This window comes from Taudactylus pleione, unplaced genomic scaffold (assembly GCF_031769625.1).
Source record: "Taudactylus pleione unplaced genomic scaffold, aTauple2 ptg000535l, whole genome shotgun sequence".
Classification (NCBI taxonomy): Eukaryota; Metazoa; Chordata; class Amphibia; order Anura; family Myobatrachidae; genus Taudactylus; species Taudactylus pleione.
This window is the reverse complement of record NW_028284937.1, coordinates 10792377-10811502: the sequence shown is the minus strand read 5'-3', so window position 1 is coordinate 10811502 and position 19126 is coordinate 10792377. Positions and strand designations below refer to the sequence as shown.

Sequence of the window (19126 nt, the reverse complement as noted above, 5' to 3'; positions counted from 1 at the left end):
CTATACTAACATTTTGTATGTTCTATTATGATTGATATACAGTTACTAATGTATCAATTAATTATTCTAATTACTTTATGTGCTATGGCTTACGTATTGATGTGGCATACATATGTTCTCCAAATCTATACAATACGAAATTGTGCTTATTTCCCTCTTAAGTACATATAAAACTTGTGTAGAATATGTGGGTGGTGTAACAGGTTTAATTACAATGTATGAACAGGAAGGAACAGCAACGGGCATGATGCTTTTTATCTGTTTATTAATATTCCTGAACCAGTAAATTGATTAAATAATCAGTTAAATGTAATCAATACTGTGTTAATTTAGGATGGTATTTATTGATTTTGTGCCATTAATGCTCAGTGGTTTTCAATTACTGTTATTCTGTCCGTTATTAATTTGGGATTTACTATTTCTATTATGATATGCGTTTTTCGATCAATGTCCCTATATTTAGGTATATATGCACATATAGTAACATATGGATGTATTGACATCCCTTAATTTAGGCCTTGATGTGGCATCTGCTATTGCCCCTTTACTTGTGACTACTAAGTGTTGAGGGCACTATCAGGGTTTACATCCAATCATCATGGTTACCCGCTAAGTGCGGACGGCCTTCTTCTAAAAAAATAGTCACACCTGATTGGTTTACTTCCCCCTTAAACAAAGGGATCTCCCAGGCATACGTCACTATGATGTGACCAAGCTACTCCAGGTGCGAAATGTACGTCATCAATCATGAAGCATGAGATGCATTAGAGCGAGGTCAGCAGACGGAGCGGTCAGGCACCATCCTGTGTAACACTGTGGAAGAAGCCTCCTGTTGCTTTCACCACTCCGACCTGTTCCTTGCCGCGATATACACACACAGACTCCCGCCTGCTGTGATCACAAACATTGACAAGCAACGCTTTGGATAGGTGTTCAGTATTCGATACATGAGCTAAGTATATGGTGTTTTGATACTATTGCTTTTAACTAACATAATTTCTACCTGACAAGCATTGCAGCTTAAAATTATTTTTATTACTGTATACGCGTGTATAAGGGATAAATCCAGGGTATGCTTTCATGTAAATTTCTGTTTGAATGGCAGTCCCCGGGATGATTAATATTTACCCATAGTATTACTCATAATTGGATAACGTGTATACTTCTTTGTGACACTGTAGCATATTTTTGGATCAGGTGTGGGTATTTACCAATTGTATCAGATCTTAGAACTCTGCAACAGAGTATCATGTTACGAAGTCCCTGGAGGACACCATTATATATGTCTTCTAGCAACTCAGTGTCTGTTGTTTAAGATAATAAGAACTGAATATATTGTGTCGTTGTGATAACTCATTTATGAATTTTTGTATAAGACATCTAATTGTTGGCAACAATCTCTTTATATGCTGATCCAATTAAAATTCTGGCAAAACAGATAATGTGATACAGAGATACGAATTAGGTGCTGGGTTTTATTTTCAGCACATAAGCTCCTTGTCTCAAAAGAATATTTTGCGTACATATTGAGATTATGTTGGTATTGAATCTCTGAAGGACACTATTATGTATATCTCCTAGGAGTTCAGTGCTTGTTATACCATTTCACAAGTACTGAATAGACTATGTCATTCAGAATGCTTACTTATGGTCTAAATATTAAGCATATACCATCTGCTGACAACAATTCTTTGTACATTAACTCTGCTAAAATTAATCTTTCATAGAGGGACGTATCGATGTACGGGGATCTGTTTCAGAAATTATGATATTTTGTTCCTATAATAAGTGACATATACGTTGTGATTAAGTTACAACTAGCTGATGTGCTAACAGACTTTTGAGTTAGCTAACTGGACTGCTATTATGAGCTAAAGGTGCTGAGTTTTAGCAATTGGATGCAGTACAATTGAAATTATCAGGTGGTTGGTCAAAGTAGGGTATTATATAGCAATCCTGTGCGGCTTCAACCCTCTTGTGTTATACTAGGTTTTTTTTTATGGCAGGTGGTTGCGGCAGGTGGATTTTTCACGTTTTTTAAAAGTTCACATTAGCCACTTTAAAATATGCTTGTACCCATTTTCAAGTACCCCAAATTTGCTGGGGCTACTCATTTTTTTTTTTTAAGAAAAACTTGCTAAATGCTATTCTTCATCACTTTTTCAAAGACGCAAAACAGCACCTATTGAGACAATTTAAAGACCCCAAGTACCTTCAGCAGGGCTAATCGGGGGTTTCCATAGTGATCTCACATATCAGTGCATCTTTTTGGTTGTGTCAGGCTGATTTCCCCAAAAATGACAGTTTTTTTTCTCTCATTTCATTTTCGCCAGGTCCCTTTTTCGCCTATTTGGAATTTAATATGGGGAAACGCGGAGACGAGTTCGATACTTTCTCGCACCCAAAAGCGGCGATTAATGGCCCTTAGACTGATAAACACTGCTGGTAGATCATCTTATTATTTGGTTGTACTTACTTAAAAAATTTTGAATTAAAAGGAAGCTCCACATAAAATTTATTTCATCCCCAGCAGATAAATCAATTGGCAAATGGTTATTAATTTGTGGACTGCAATCAACTCTACTATCTTATTAAGGCAACCTAAAAATAAATATGTATGTTTACAGAAGATGTTACTGTCATAGGGGAGAAACATATTATAATAATTGTTAGCCATCTGCTGTAATCAATTTCTTATCCGCCCACAGCCATCTCTCGGAGTCACGAAGTCCAACCATGCTCTATTGTTTATCATCATTGGCCCGGTGGGACCATACTTTGCTGCCGGAGGATTTGCTCCAGTTTCACTTTTGGCTGATCCGAAATACGTGCGTGCCTGGACGGGGGGCGTGGGGGACTGTAAGCTGGGCGGGTGAGTAATCACAGGTTATACTTTAAGTGGTTGGATTCTATGCAGCAGTTGAGAAGAAACCCCGCAACTAAAACCTAAATAGCGAAAGCAGCTTTAGTTGTGCTCCCCACAGACACCAATATGTCATTATAGTTTTTCATGTAGAAGTTTACTTGACGCACCTGATAATTTCCACACAGAAACTATGGGCCCACGATATACGTGCAACATGAGGCCACAAAGGTAGGATGTCAGCAAGTGCTGTGGCTGTATGGTGATGACCATCAAGTGACAGAAGCTGGTACCATGAACTTCTTCATGTACTGGATCAATGAGCAAGGAGGTAAGTCGCATCAATTCTTCTCATCTTGGAATTCTATAATGATATACTCTCTGTAACATGCATCATTTGTAAGCTGAGGCTGTTGTACAGATTGGTCCAGTGGTAGTCTCAAAGTACCGGATCTGACGCATTTCATTATGTAATGACCCACAACTTCATCAGATCAGGTACTGTCCGCTACCTTGTGATTACCACTGGACCGATCCTAAGAACATCCTTGGCTTAGTAATGTGACCATTGTTTTATGTTCACACAACTAAAATGCCACATTAGTATGTATAATGAATCATAAATGTTTAACGGTTGGATGAAACAATTTTGTTGCATTGTATCCTGCAAATCCTTGGGTTATTTTAGAATCTGTATTACGTGAATGTGAAATGATGGATCACGCATTGTGAACGTCATCCGGTTTTTTTTTGTATATACACAGAGAAAGAGCTGATGACCCCACCACTGAGTGGTTTAATCCTCCCTGGAGTGACCAGACAAAGTTTGCTGGATCTGGCACGGCAATGGGTGAGTTTAACATTTTGCAGGTCAAAGGTTTTTTTTTTTTTTTTCCGCATCGTAATTTTTAATAGAGATAAGCTGCCCGGGTGAAGTCTTCAAAGACTTCTTAAGTGTCTACCAATTATTTTTATGGTGTTTAACTGATGGAACTGTACTGTAATGCAGGTGCGGGGAGGTACAGATATGCTGCACATTGTTTTCTTCTGCGTAAGTGCTAAATACACCGATTTGTGTGCTGAATACATAACAAGGCCATGCAGTGCCCCATGTAAATGCTCTGAATGACTACGTCATTTGCAGGGCTACTGGCCAAGATGGGATTGCATCTGCTGATAAATGTAATAGTGGCTCTTGAAAGTCCACATCTACTCCCTCTATATGATATCAACATTTAAATTGTTATCCTGCTGTACACCTTGTTCTAGACTCCATTATATCTGAAATACATTGTGAGTAATCCTGCTGTACATTTTGTTCTAGACTCAATTATAATAAACAATAATAATCTAATGCGCTCCCCCTGGTGCTGTACTGGTGTTGTCTACTGTATTTTAAGGAGCATATGACTGATGATTCTCGAGTAATATGTACAACACAGTGGGCGTAATACCATGTGACGTAGTGATGTGTCATACACACTATGGACTAGAGATAGTGAAAGTACACAGCATTTAATGTAGTAAAAACCACATCAAAATACAATAGGTTATACTGTTTCTAGTCAAAGTCACAATGGGGGTAACTAAAATATGGGTACAGTAATATGGACGGTGAATCCCATGCACGTGATAAGTAAACTGGTAACGTGGTTATGCTGATATAGTAGAGGGAGTCAACAGGTGGCGTCCAACCTGAGTTAATCCTTTTCAGTCACTTTTTCAACAAGTGAAGCGATGGGTATAAAGAGGATGATCGCACTGTGTGGGGTAACACAAGTGCGGGGGTACATGTATGTTGGAGTCTCTGTTTCAGGCTGTCTGGAGTTCTCCGGGTTTCTCTCCAGGGACGCAACAAGCGGCACACCTGGTCCTGGTGGACTCAATTATATCTGAAATACATTGGGAGTAAAGGGACATCTTATTTACATCACATTTGTACATTTTAATTTATTCCATTTATGCTCATCAGAAGGTGTGTTTCCATATGCTGCAATGGGGCTATAGGTTACCTATTTGAAAGTATAGGCCAATGCCCGATAGCTGCCACCATGAAACATATGTAAAAACCAGGTTATTTTGCAGGTGTGAAAGAAGCTTTGCGGCCACCTGCTACAGTGGGAATGTCCCATTAAAATCTCACAATCTCCGGCTATTGAAGCTCCGCCAACAACACCAAATTTCCTTTTTTGCATATAGACGTAAAGCTTTAATGTGCTCAGCCCACATTCAGCAAGTAAGCTCTGTTAACCAAAAAAAAAAAAAAACTTTAAATGTTTTTGGTTTTCAGCGGAGGAGGTTATCATTGTACACTCCCATCATAAGAAGCTAAATGTTGCACCCTCACAGTCAATAAGCCATGTGCAATCAACTAGAAACAGACAATCATGCAAATATAGGTGCAGCATTTGTGCTGCAGGACTATGCAGCGCCATGACTTAAGGCGCGTATACACTTAACGAATCGCTCCATGAGCTTTATCGTTAAGTGTGTTCCGGGCTTAATGCCGTTAACGATATCGTTCAGTAACGTCACCGGCAGCATCCCTGAACATGCACAACCTGACGATATTGTCAGGTTGGCCTGCATGTTCAGGCGATGAAAGATATCGTTAACGATCCGCGGGAGCGGGCATTGTTAACGATATCTTTCATGCACACTGGACGATATTGTAACTGAGTGAACGATAGTGATATCGTTATCGTCCAATCGTTCACAATTTTGACCAGTGTGTGCGCAGCATTGCTCAAGCTCAAGAGATTTGCCATTGGCTTGTCTTACATATTGCTTTTCACACTTTTATGCTAACCCGAATCAGTCCTACAATTTAGGCCTTTCTGGACAAATTTCATGTGAAAAGAAATTAAAATGGAAAAACTTATTATAAAATCAAATAACTTCATATTTATAACCAAGTCACCCAATGCAAGTTGAGGACTACATACTGTTTCAATTCTTATTCTATTAAACTCCCATGAAGTAGCATTCACATGTATTATACCTGTTAGCCTAACACTGCTGACTGAATGACATGTACTATCAACAGTTGACATTACTGCATAACCTTTAAGGAAGGGGGAAAAAGCTTACAGATGCACTGTACAGCTGGGTAGCCGTAGGGCCTTTTATAATATATATATATATATATATCTCTGCTTTGTGTGCAAAACATTTGGAAAGAGAATGGGGTCAACAGTGACCCTATTGACTTTTTCTAGCACACTGTTTGCTATTGCTGTGCCCAAAGGATAAGATAAGGACAGTGGCCCTCATTCAGAGCCGGACGCTATTTGCGGTCGTTCGTTTAAAAACAAGGGGTGGCTATTTAAATGATCCGTACGCACATTGCAGTGTGTTCACACCTCTAAGTCTGAACGAACGAGCAAAACATACGCTCGTTTATTTGTTAAAAACGCCCCCTGGCCGCACGCATCCTACGTCATGTCCGCTATTTATTAGATTAATCGAGTACATCGACCAGCGTATGAACTGCTCGCTATTCTTGTGGTTGGTGTTTGCTACCACAAATTTGCATGCAGTTCTGGCTATAAAATAACCCAGTGACGTGGTCAATGACGCTGCTGTTTTAAATATACACACCCATAAAACGCCCGTTTTGACCTTTAAGCACGCCTGCGTTCGGATCTCCACTCCCCATTTTCAAGCACCTTCCCCTGTTACCACCCACATACGCCTCATTCTGTCACTCAAAATAGCAGGCACTCGCTATATAGCGTACAAAGGATTTTCGGCCGCACTGACTGGTTCGCGCATGCGTACTAAAAAGCGTACGCATGCGCAGATGTGCAAACATCGCTCGGAACGAGCGTACTGCCGCTAACGAGCGGCTCTGAATGAGGGCCAGTGTTATGGAGGCCGATGGATTGGAGATTTTTTTTTTTGAGTGGTTCATAGTGTGGAGGGCTGCAGAAAAGCTGGAGGACAAATTTTCTAGTAATTGGGAGATGGGACCTGGGGGAGGGTAAATGATCGCAATGCTGAGATGAAGTGGGTGGAAGAGGTGAATGGAGCGGACCTTGAAGGTTTAATAGAGAGATGATCTGGTAGGTGCATACGGGGTAGTTTGTAATTGTATTTGAAGGTTTACATGCAGACTGCGGATGCTGAATAAATATCTGTACTAAATACATGAAAAAACCCACATGTCTGTATTTTATTTATTTTATCACATAACTGGCGCTGTCACATTGGATGCGACTGCAGCCTGCAGGGTGTGCTGTTCAGTGTCACATTGGATGCGACTGCAGCCTGCAGGGTGTGCTGTTCCGTGTCGCAATGGATGTGACTACAGCCTGCAGGGTGTGCTGTTCCGTGTCGCAATGGATGCGACTGCAGCCTGCAGGGTGTGCTGTTCCGTGTCACATTGGATGCGACTGCAGCCTGCAGGGTGTGCTGTTCCGTGTCGCAATGGATGTGACTGCAGCCTGCAGGGTGTGCTGTTCCGTGTCGCAATGGATGCGACTGCAGGCAGCAGGGTGTGCTGTTCCAGGTCGCAATTAATGCGACTGCAGCCTGCAGGGCGTGCTGTTCCGTGGTCGCAATAGTTGCGACTGCAGCCTGCAGGGCGTGCTGTTCCGTGGTTGCAATGGATGCGACGGCAGCCTGCAGGGTGTGCTGTCCCGATGCGTCCCCTGGGGGTTTAAGGATTTCCTCCTTCACGTCCATCCCCCCCCCTGTAGTGATGCGGCTTTCTATGTGTCTTTCACTCTGTGTATTTACTCCACAAGTTAGTATCCTGTATGTAGAGTATGTGGTGTGGTGCAGCAGAGGAGGTGACTATAACTAAACCAACAGTAAAGGGGATTTCAGTCACCATTGTAATATTTCCTTCACTACTTTCAAAGATTAACATGTAACTAAATTCCGTCTGAGAATGGCTTAATATAATTTTGCATTCCAAGCCGTGACCAGCCATGTCATTGTGCACTGGGTGTGATTACTTTTGTCCTATGGTGCTGCAATAATTACAATACCCTGGGTTATGTTTTTGTGCAGGGGGAATTCAAGGTCTCGGAGCGCTCGGTTACCATGGCTGAAGTGATTAAGGGGCTGCAAGAAAACAGGGTAAAAGAGATATTTGGAGCAGGAACGGCCTGTGTGGTCTGTCCAGTAAGCCGGATACTTTATAATGGAGACGTGAGTACTGCATGCTTATTGCACACAATACTGGCATAGAACACATTGGCGTATATTTTACTCTATTTTAGTAACACATTTACAGTAACTTCTAGCTATTAGCAAAGTGAATTGTAGACAGTGTAGAATAGATAGTCTATGGCTTGCCAGCTTTTGTCAGTTTGGGAGTCGTAGTTAAGAATACAAGTATAAAGACATTAGTGCCCAATGCATTTGGCTGTTGTGTTCGGGATTTTACAAGTAAACTTTGTGCCATTGAAAATTTTAGAGGCCATTTTTCTCCAGAAGTTCAAACCCCACTTATGGGGGGGGGGCAGCAGAGTCAGCTTTCTTACCTCATCTTCAGAGGACCATACCTGCTTACCATCTCTCTAGCCTGCACGTCTTGTACAGTCACTCTGGGAGCTAATGGCAGAACAGAGGATAACCTCCTGCAGTCACTGTATGAGAAGCTTTCCAGTGACTACCAGGGGAGTAGAGGAAATATAAGGCAGGATAAGAAAGTATCACAGTATACAGGGATTAGATCATGTGTCTTTGTGGGCTTCCTTCTGTAATGCTTGCAGGGGAAGTGCTGTGCAGGGGAGGCTTATGTGAGACAAGAAAGGGGGTATAGGAGCAGCAAAGTCACAGTCCATTTAGTGTAAATTGTATTTTATTATAAAAAATTTGTCAGAAACCGTAAAATAACAGTACAAATACTTATTGACAATATCAGGGTCATTGTCATAAAACAGTTCAAAAATACCAATACACTGGAAAAAGTTAAGACTCAGTAACAAAAATTGCCAGTGACATCATAAAGCATCTAGAAAAAGACCCACAAAAATGGAAAAAAATAAATGGAAAGAAATAAAAAGACAGACACAAAGAAGAAAAGAACAGATGCAAACAAAGACACAACCAGACAATAGGGTGAGGAGGTGGTGAAAGGAAGGAAAGGGAAAAGATAGAAATAGATTGGAAAAAAAGAGAAAACAGTCACCTCAAATCAAATAATGTAATCACTGGTTCATCAGTACCCATTGAAAAGGGTAGAGAGACAGATAATGAGAAAAGTAGAGTATAGCTAGTATACAACCTTTGAACCAGGTGTAAGGGCATAGGTTCTACCACAGGTTGGGACAGATCTAGGAAATTGAGAGACGGGAAGAGGATAATATAGTTTTGAAGATCAGAGTCCTTGAAATCTATCCAGCGGAGTCAGGTATCTCTAAAGGACTCATAGTCGCCATCAGCAGAGGTCAGTATATCATCCATTTCCATATATAGATCTAACCTAGCAAACCATTCCATAACCGTGGGAGGAGAGGAGGAGCACCATTTTACCGGACCGACTGCTTTAGCAGCATTATTCAAATGACAGAACAAAGTTTTCTTATATTTCGAGAGGGGTCTGGATGATAATGAAACAACCGGAACGTTGGAGCTGTAGGGACCGGTTCACCTAAAATTTTCGCAGAAAGGCTGAGGACTTCGTTCCAAAACGGCTGAAGAATAGGATATTGCCACCAAATATGTAATGGGTTACCTGGGGCCCCAGAACAGCGCCAGCATATGTTCAGAACACCAATCCCCAGAGAGGGTATCTGGGCATCTATACCAATGTGAAAGTAATTTATATTGGGTCTCCCTAACGCCAACACTAGGGGAGCAGGCATGAGCCAACTAAAATATTTTTTCCCACTCATCGTCAGTTAGGCCGACTCCAAGCTCTTGGTCCCAGACCTTAGTAAAATTAGGGAGAATTAGCGTCCGTTGACAGAAAATTATAAATCAGCGAGATAGTGTGGGTCAGGGTAGTAGGGCTAGTACATAATTGTTCGAAGGGAGTATAAGGCAAACAAAGAGTCTTAGGGGGGCCAAGAGATTGCAGGTAATGACGTAACTGAAGGTAGTGCCAGTATTCCCGTGAGGGTAGATTCCATTTCTCACAAACCTCAGCATAGGGCACAAAGCTACCGCAACTCCTCAGCTGTCCGACCCTAAAAAGTCCTACCGCTAACCAGGAGTGGAAAGTCTTGACATCCATACCTGGAAGAAATTGTTCATTAAAGAGGAATGACATGAGGGAGGAATGAGATGAAGATATCGGGGGGGACTTCCGTAATGTTCTCCAAGAACTTAAGGTGGGACCAATGGTAGGATGAGAAATATTTTGAAGGACGGGGAGCCATGGAACTATTGATAAAGGGATCTTCAGCACCTGATTCTCAATTTGCACCCATTGTTTAGGAAAGTCTGGTCTGGACCAAGCCACAATTCTGTGAAGGATACAGGCCTGATAGTAACCTTTAGTATTTGGGAGGCGTAAACCCCCTCTATCTTTGTGGTGAAACATAAGGTCTAACTTCAAATGGGGCCTGTTGCTTCCCCAGACAAATTCTCTAATGAGAGCCTGGACCTCCATAAACCATCTAGAAGGTAATTTAATTGGGAGGGTTTGCAACAAGTAGAGGATTTTAGGGAGAGAGTTCATTTTGAGAATGCCCAGCCTCCCAACCCACGAGAAGGGTCCTGATTTCCATAACCTCAAGTCTGAGCGTAGCTTCTCTAGGAGGGAGTGAAATTGGCCTCAAACAGGCGGGAGAGACCTCTAGTAAGAGTAACCCCCAGATATTTGAGCTGGGAAGAGAGCCAAGTGAAAGGGAATGCTGATTTAAGGCCTGCAACCATCTGTGGAAGTGCCTTTAATATTCAAGGCCACCGACTTAGAGTAATTAACTTTAAAATTGGAAAGGTCTCCAAAAATCTTGAATTCCTCCAATAGGTTCGGTAAGGAAATAATGGGATTTGTAATTGTGGAAAACAAATCATTGGCGATTAGTGCTAATTCTTCACTATGTAACCTAAAGCCCAATATGTTCGGATTCAGCATGATCGACCTTGCCAGAGCCTCCATACAAATAATAAAAATCAGGGGGGGATAAGGGACAACCTTGTTAATGGAGAAGGAGTCAGAAAGGGAACCATTAACTCTAATACGAGTAGAGAGGAGGAATGATAAAGGGTGAGGACGCGTTGGAAGCAAACAGGACACAGTCCCAGGTGTCTCAGTACTCCAGACATAAAGCTCCAATCTACCCTGTCAAATGCCTTCTCGGCATCAGTAGACAGCAGAATAGCTAGGGTATCCGTAGACGAGATATAGTGGATAAGGGCTATAATTTTGGAGGTATTGTCCCTAGCTTCACGGCCCGGAACAAACCCTACCTGGTCGCTATGAATCAGAGAGGGTAGGACATGTTTTAATCTGTTTGCGAGAAGTTTCGCATACAGTTTGACGTCTACATTGAGAAGATAGATTGGGTGGTAGCTGCGACAGAGGGAGAGATCTTTGCCTTCCTTGGGAATAACCGTTATATGGGTTTCTAGGGATTGGCAGGAGAAGGGGGTCTTATCGGAAACCGAATTAAAGGCCTCCAACAGTGGAGGAGCCAGTTTGTACCTGAAGGCTTTATAATAATTGATAGTGAACTCGTCAGGGTCAGGACGGAAGGGGTGGATTTAATGGCCTCCAATAGCTCAGGTAAGGTGAAAGGTCATCATTGGCAAGGTCGTCAAGCTTGGGAAACCCAATTCTAGTGAGATAGGCCTCAATAGCCCATTGTTTCCCAAGAACGTCAGGGAAGGCCAAAGGGGCAGGTAGATTATACAGTGATGAATAGTAGGAACAAAAATCTTCTGCAATCTTGCAAGTATTATGTGAGACCTGTCCCCTCCCATCTTTAATAGAGGGGATAAAGGAACAAGCTCTTTGCGTTCGCAGAGCTCTAGCTAGCATTTTTCCGGGTTTATTACCCCAGCGAAAAGAATGTTTGACCTTTTCCAGTAAAAGTTTGTTTAAGGCTGATCGGGCCTGGACTAAGTCCACATAAACATCAGAGGAAAGGGAAGTTTTGTGGGTAGACTCCAAAACCTGTATTTTCCAAAGTAAGTCTTCTATCTGTCCTACCCAGTTGCTTGCATGGGATCTACAGTGAGGGTCGGACAGAAGGGACTCATTAAAATGCCAGAATCTGCTGATTGGATCAGAAAACCCGAGGGAGGGGTCTACTCTCACTGGGGCATGGTCAGACCAGGTTGTCACTCCTATGGAAGTTGTATGTTCTAGATGGAGGAATCTATGGCCAACCAATATATAATCTATCCTGGAATAGGACTGGTGGGTACTAGAATAATAGGAGTAGTCTCTGTCTGAAGGATGAGATATATACGCCGGACAGCTGGTGAGTATAGAGCAAACCGTCTTACCTTCCTTGACATACGGCAAGGGAACGTCGAAGAGCCCGATGAGGTGTCCAGGAGATAGTCTAGAGCCCAGTTGAAGTCCCCACCTACTATCAAGGTCCCCTGTCTGGGGCATGTCAATTTTATCCAGAACCCTCAAGAAAATTTGTCTGACTCTGGTTTGGAGCATAAATATTAACAAATGTGAAAAGTTGATTCAAAATAGAGCATTTGACAAGTAGACATCTCCCCTCCTCCAAAATATGTACTTCAGAATTTGCGAATGGCAAGCTTTTAGCAAATAAAATAGCAACTCCCTTAGATTTCGATTGGGGATAGTTACCATAATATGTTATGGGGTAACATTGATTACTAAGCCGTGGGGCGGAGGGGGAAATGGCGAAAGTGGGTTTCCTGTACAAGGACGATATCCGCTCCATCAGCATGGAAAGAGCGAAGGGCCTGGGCTCTGTTTTCTGGAACGTTCAGCCCTCTAGCATTAATAGAGACTATAAGGAGTGAAGCAGCCATTGGTGAAAGGGAGAGCTAAAGCTATACGGTACACTAAAGTGGGGCTGAAAAAAACATAAAAATAGTAGAGGGACTAAGCAGAAGAAAAAAGAGAGAAATGGGGAGAAGGGTCACCGTCCGTTTAAAACTAACTAGTGGTCATTTCACAGTTAAGGGTCTATGTACTAAGCCTTGGAGAGAGAGAGAAAGTGGAAAGAGATAAAGTACCAGCCAATCAGCTCCTAACTGTCATTTTTGAAGCACAGCCTGTAAAGGGACAGTTAGGAGTTGATTGGTTGGTGCTTTATCTCTCTCCACTCCGCAAGTTACGCGAGCACAGCTGTGGTCAACCACTGTGTACGACATGCCAATGCTAATCTTTGCGATCACACCGCCCCTCTGCTCTGCTCGCAAGAGTAGCAGTCATCGCATACAACTACCCCATACTAGGTGCAGGGGATCAGTTTGAATGTGGCGCCCATAATGCATTCACACAACTCAGAAGAGTATGGGATCTCTGGTAACACGTCAGTTCTCTTAGGTGCGTTCTCAGAAACACGCACTTAAGGCGCGTATCCTCTAAACGATAAAGTGGACGATTTGAACAATAACGATATTGTTATCGTTCATCGTCCACAATATCGTTCAGTGTGTATGCCGTCAACGACCAGCGATGCATGCTCCCGCTGGACGTTGACGATCTCTTTCATTGCCTGTACTTGCAGAAGCAACCTGGCGATATCGTCAGGTTCTGCAAGTACGAGGATGAGGGAGGGTGCCGGCACTGAATGATATCGTTAATGATTTAGCGTGAATGCTCAATGTTGCTAACGACATAGAGCCTGGCACTGCGGGGCAAGCACTAGACAATATCGCTCATGGAGCATATCATCTGGTGGATACCCGCCTTTGGAGGCTGCAGGTATCCGTGTGATTGTGCATATGTTAGCAAAGGCGCTCATGCAATCTGGGACGCCTGTACAGCCTCATATGACGTGTGAATCAGGATCAGGGGGGTCATTCAGACCCGCTCGCGAGCGCAGGACGCTCGCAAGCGGGTCGATGTTCCCCCAATGCGCATGCGTACGACGAAGGGAGCTCCGTCGTGCGCATGCGCGAGACCCGGCGAGCGACGGGCCTTCATCGCTCCGGGTCTCGCACCAAAGGGGGCGTGCTGTCGATGTTGATTGACAGCACGCCGCCTTTGGTGGGCGTGCCGGGGGAGTGCCTGCCAGACGGAGGCGTTCCCATGGGAACGCCTACGTCTGAAGCCGGCCCCACTGACATCACTAGTGATGTCAGTGGGAGAGATTTTGGCTCTGATAGAGCCAAAATCACTCCAGGGCTTGCGGCAGTGAGACCCTACTGCAGGGTCTCCGTCGTAAGCCCGATGGTCGCGATGGTCAAGACCATTGCGACCATCATCATGGACGCTCGCATATGCTGTGGGTGGTCACCCACAGCTATGCGAGCGGCCAGGAGGCCGCTCCATTTTCATGGAGGAGGGCCCTGATTCAGAGCGAGCTCTCTGGTCAGAGCGTTCGGCTCTGAATCAGGCCCAGGTCTCTCCTGTGGGTCAGGAATATGAAGCCTTGTAGACTAGGAAAAGAATAAGACACTGAACCATGTTTTAACAATTTCTGTAGAGGATGTGACCATTTCATGCCTTCTGTCTTCATGTCCTGATCATGGACGCATCTCCCATAGATTGCATAGATACTGTCTGTAATGTTTTATTCCTCTGTTTGGTTACTAATTTGTGCATCTGCATTTGTTTGCTTTTGGATTTTTAGAATTACCACATACCTACCATGGATAACGGCCCCGATATGTCAAAACGCTTCTTGAAAGAGCTGACGGACATTCAGGTATGTGCACAGTATACCCACAGCTTTATTCAGACTTCACAGAGACTAACAACAAGTGACCCTTTTCAACAGGGTTGATGTATGAACAAAGGAAGAGATGTACTAAGCCTTGGAGAGAGATAGTGGATGGAGATAAAGGGGCTCACTAAGATGCATACACTCGCTGCTGCCAATTGTATGCATTGTGCGCATGCGTATGCATCGCAGTACACGTGCGCATACCTTAGCGAAAGTTCACAATGCATTCGCTCGCTGCGCATAGACAGCCCAGCAGAGTGAGTGACAGGGGAAGCCATTTGTAGGCGGTAACGGGTTGGCCATTAAAAATGGGGGAGTGGAGATGGAAACGCAGGCGTGCCTGAGCATATCAACGGTGTTTTAGAGGTGTGCATAATTATAAGACTGCATCATAGTACATGTCACCTGGCTTGTTTTTACACTGAAGTGCTCGCAGTGCTTGCGGCAGGCTATGGTCAACCTCAAGCGCTGCGATAGCATCCGATGTACCGATGGTTGCATACACTTCCTGGATATGACGTGCACAAGTGGGCATCTTAAGACAGGCTGGTGGGTGTCTGCATACACTATGTGATAGCTCTCTAAGTAATACAGGGCGTGATAATGCATTGTTGTGTGATAGCACTGCCTATGCAATTTGCATGCACATCGTGCGAGCATTCGCATCTAGCGAGCGGCTCTGAATCAGCTCCAAAGTACCAATCGGCTCCTAACTAACATTTTTCAAACTCAGTCTGTAAAATGACAGGAGCTGATTGGTTGGTACTTTCTCTCTCCAAGGCTTAGAACATTTTCCCCTAAGTTTTCTATAGAGATACATTTGACTCAACACATAGTTTAACAGGGCATCACTGTTAGGAGACAGTGACATGACACTGCTCTGTCACATGCAGCCAATATGTATATAGCTATGTGACCTATATGATAAAGGATGGGTCACTGTTTCCTACAAGTTCAGTGCACTCACCTTCTCAAACAGCCCCTGCTAAGTTCAGCATCCTAATGACCACATTATAGGTTGTTGTTTCCTCATCCACTTCAAACGTTATTACACACAGATGAACATGTGATAAGGAATGATAACAAGCAGGTGTACATGAAACATACTTACATGTAAGGGTATTCTTAAGTACTAGGGTGAAAAATCTGCTGTGTAAGTTATCTAATTTTTCTCAGTATTTTATTTTACACGTAATGATCAGTATAATGTAACTGAACAAATAGAAAGTAGTAACTTTCCGCCTTGGGGAAACATCAAAAGAACAGAAAATCAATGCCAACACTCTGCACTAGAGGGCGACATTTAACCCAGGAACAGCATTGATACTTTATTATCATTGACCTGTGAACCACTTCTCTTTACAACTCAGTTCTGCATTTATTCAATGGATGAACAGAACAGTCTGTATACAGTGTGTATGGAAGGCATTTTACTAATACTGTAGTGAATTTTTTTGTATGATGCTTTTTTTTTTTCAATTATTTATAAGGGAAGACCATAATCTGCAGAGAAGGCATTTTGTGCCAAAAGTAAAGAAATTCACTCAGACAATCAAATGTTACATCTCTGTTTTCATTCTTCCTTTTAAATGATGACTTCGAAAGGAGAGGTTCCCAAACTCCACCATTACAGTCCAGGTTTTAAGGATATCCATGATTGAGTCCAGATGGTTAAACCAAATTGACTGAGGTACTAATTAAGTCACCTGTGCATAAGCACGGACACCCTTAAAACATGGACAGTAATGGCAGAGTTCTGGATCCTCTGTTGTAAAATACAAAGTTCTGTTGGAACAGGGGTGATATTGGCCACACAGGCCGACGCTGTCATGCTGCGGACATGCTGAGCGATGGGATCCATGTGTAATTTCACCACCCATGGGCGGCTGAGTCATATGCTGATGTGAACAGCTTCAAAGGAATTGGGAAATTAAGTACCATGGAAGCATAGGATATGACGGCAGATAAGAACCACATGGCCCATCTAGTCTGACCCTTTTTTAGCCTTATGGTAACCTCAAACCCTTAGTTATTTGTAAGGATATCCTTATGCCTATCCCAAGCATGTTTACATTGCTCTACTGTGTTAGCCTGTACCACCTCTGAGGGGAGGCTATTCCACTTGTCCACTATCCTTTCTAGGAAGTAATTTTTCCTCACATTTCCTCTGAGCCTACCTCCCTCCAGTCTCAGTGCATGTCCTCGTGTTCTCATACTTCTCTTCCTTTGAAGAATGTCTCACTCCTGTACCTTGTTCAAATCCTTGATATGTTTGAAAGTTTCCACCATGTCCCCCCCTATCCCTTCCCTGCTCCAAACTATACATATTAAAGATGTTCTAGTCTTTCCTGGTAAGTTTTGTGATGTAGGCCATGAACCGTTTTAGTTGCCCTTCTTTGTACAGTCTCTAATGTATTTATATCTTTCTGGAGATATGGCCTCCAGAACTGAGCACAGTGTTCTAGAAGAGGCCATACCAGTGACCTATACAGGGGCATTATTACTTCTATCTTTCCATTCAGCTACTGATTCCTCTCACTATGCAGCCAAGCATCTGACTGGACTTTCTCATTGCTTTGTTACTTTGCTTCCCTGCCGTTAAGTCCCCTGATATAGTGACTCCTAGATCCCATTCCTCCTCAGTAGTGTCCATTATAGTTCCGTTAATTCTATATTTAGCCTTTGGTTTTTTTTTGACCAGTCTAATATATTGGCGTTTATTGCCCCACTTAGTGCACATACAATATGTTACCTAGCACACACCATCATTGTAAACCAAATAGAAGGGTATGTCTTACATAAGTTATTATATATACATTCATGGCACTTATTTGGCTATAAGATTGTTATGATGGACAGCATATAAAATTGAGTTATGTATGTTTATATACACACTAATGTTTTCATGAGTATGCAAGTGCGTTATTAAGCTACCAATGCATTATAGACCTGATCATACCTTTTTGTATTAACCGTATATTTCTAAAATGTCTTTCTCACTACAGTATGGCCAAACTCCCAGCGACTGGGCGTACCTAGTGTGAAATGGATGAGACGTCAGTATAACTTTCCATTCCGACCCATTGGCAATCCATGGATTCTATTTAAAAGCGTTTTTATTCTTCTTGGGGCTTGTCATGATAAACGAAAACAAGAGCGTCTACCTCCAACATTGCAGCCTTTTCATCTATCCATTACTTTTTATACTCGAAGATGACAGACAACTGGCCTCTTGTATGTTAATATATTCAGTTGAACTACGGGCTTATGGTTTTAGATGAACTAGAAATGCTGTGAAACTGTAGATTAGGGAACACAGTGATTGTGGTGCTGGTATTGTGTATTGTACATTCTGTAGTTTATATGCATGGATGGTGCTACAGGAATACAAACTAGCACAGGTCTTCCTCACTGCTGCTATGCACAAGGCTCCTTCAGGCTCTCACGGCAATATGACAGACAGCTGCGATTTTCCTCAATCCTCTTCACACTCCATTATTGTCACGCTCAGTTGTGTCCTGGGCTGTGGCTGTTTTTTGCCTTTATGACTGTATAACTGCAAAATCAAAAGCCAACACTAGAGGGGGCACTTGGGAAGCAATTTATACTATTATGTAAGTTCTCACAACATTCATCTACAGTGTTTGCGAAGGATTTCAATTCAAGATTTTTGAACCTTGAACATGAGAAAAGGAATGAAATGACAGGAAACTGCTGATCAAGAATTATTGTTAAAATTTTCCAACATAATGTCAATACGCTGCATATGGTACTTTCTGCAGTTTCAAACAACGTGCACCCTTCTAAAACGGGGGTTGGGGGAGGGGCATTACAGTAGGTGGTGGGGCATGATTGGCCCACAGGCTGTAGTTTTGGATCCCTTTGCTGTATGTGATAAGAATGTCTTTGTATAGTTGGCCCATTCAGTGCCACTTACCCTGACCTGTAAATCACTGGGACAGGAATAGGGTGAAGAATGGCTCTGTTAAACCTACTTTCTCTTTTTTGGCAATAAATTCTGGCAAAATCATATGATGACTATTTATTAATTTTAATGAGCTAATTTGAAACAATAAATGCTCCATCCAACACTAGCTATCTGAAAAGGAAATAAAAAGGATGGGAGGGGGGTGGGGGCGGGGTAAGGACCAGAGTAAAATACAAGACCTGGTCTAAGGCGCCAGCCGTGGGAAAGAGAAGGGACGGCAAAGGCCGGACTGGGGTGTTACACCCCATAGGGGGGACATGGTTTCATTAACTAATTTTTATATCTGACAATTTTTAGGTTAGCAGAGCTCTTTTAGGGGTCAATCCAATTACCTGCGAGTCAGTCCGGCTGTATGCCGCACTTACGGTAATGTCAAACTTTTCGGATTTATGTACGCAGCCCCATAGCGTTGCGTACAACAATTTGCGAGTCGCGGATATTTTGGATAGACCCCATAGACTAGCTACACACTAGACAACCCAGCAATCTTGC

At 42.8% G+C, this 19126-nt stretch overlaps 1 protein-coding gene across 1 annotated transcript in view; it reads left to right on the top strand.

Annotated features, from left to right (window-relative positions):
* Window positions 1-18676, top strand: part of LOC148501110 (branched-chain-amino-acid aminotransferase, cytosolic-like) — a 52811-nt gene extending 34135 nt beyond the window's left edge. The window contains exons 6-11 of the mRNA XM_088450955.1: window positions 2709-2872; window positions 3052-3194; window positions 3628-3713; window positions 7880-8020; window positions 14554-14628; window positions 17652-18676. Coding sequence (XP_088307081.1) covers window positions 2709-2872; window positions 3052-3194; window positions 3628-3713; window positions 7880-8020; window positions 14554-14628; window positions 17652-17690 — 648 coding nt within the window. The 3' untranslated portion in view covers window positions 17691-18676. The remainder of the gene's footprint in view (window positions 1-2708; window positions 2873-3051; window positions 3195-3627; window positions 3714-7879; window positions 8021-14553; window positions 14629-17651) is intronic.
* The last annotated feature ends 450 nt before the right edge of the window (window positions 18677-19126 follow it).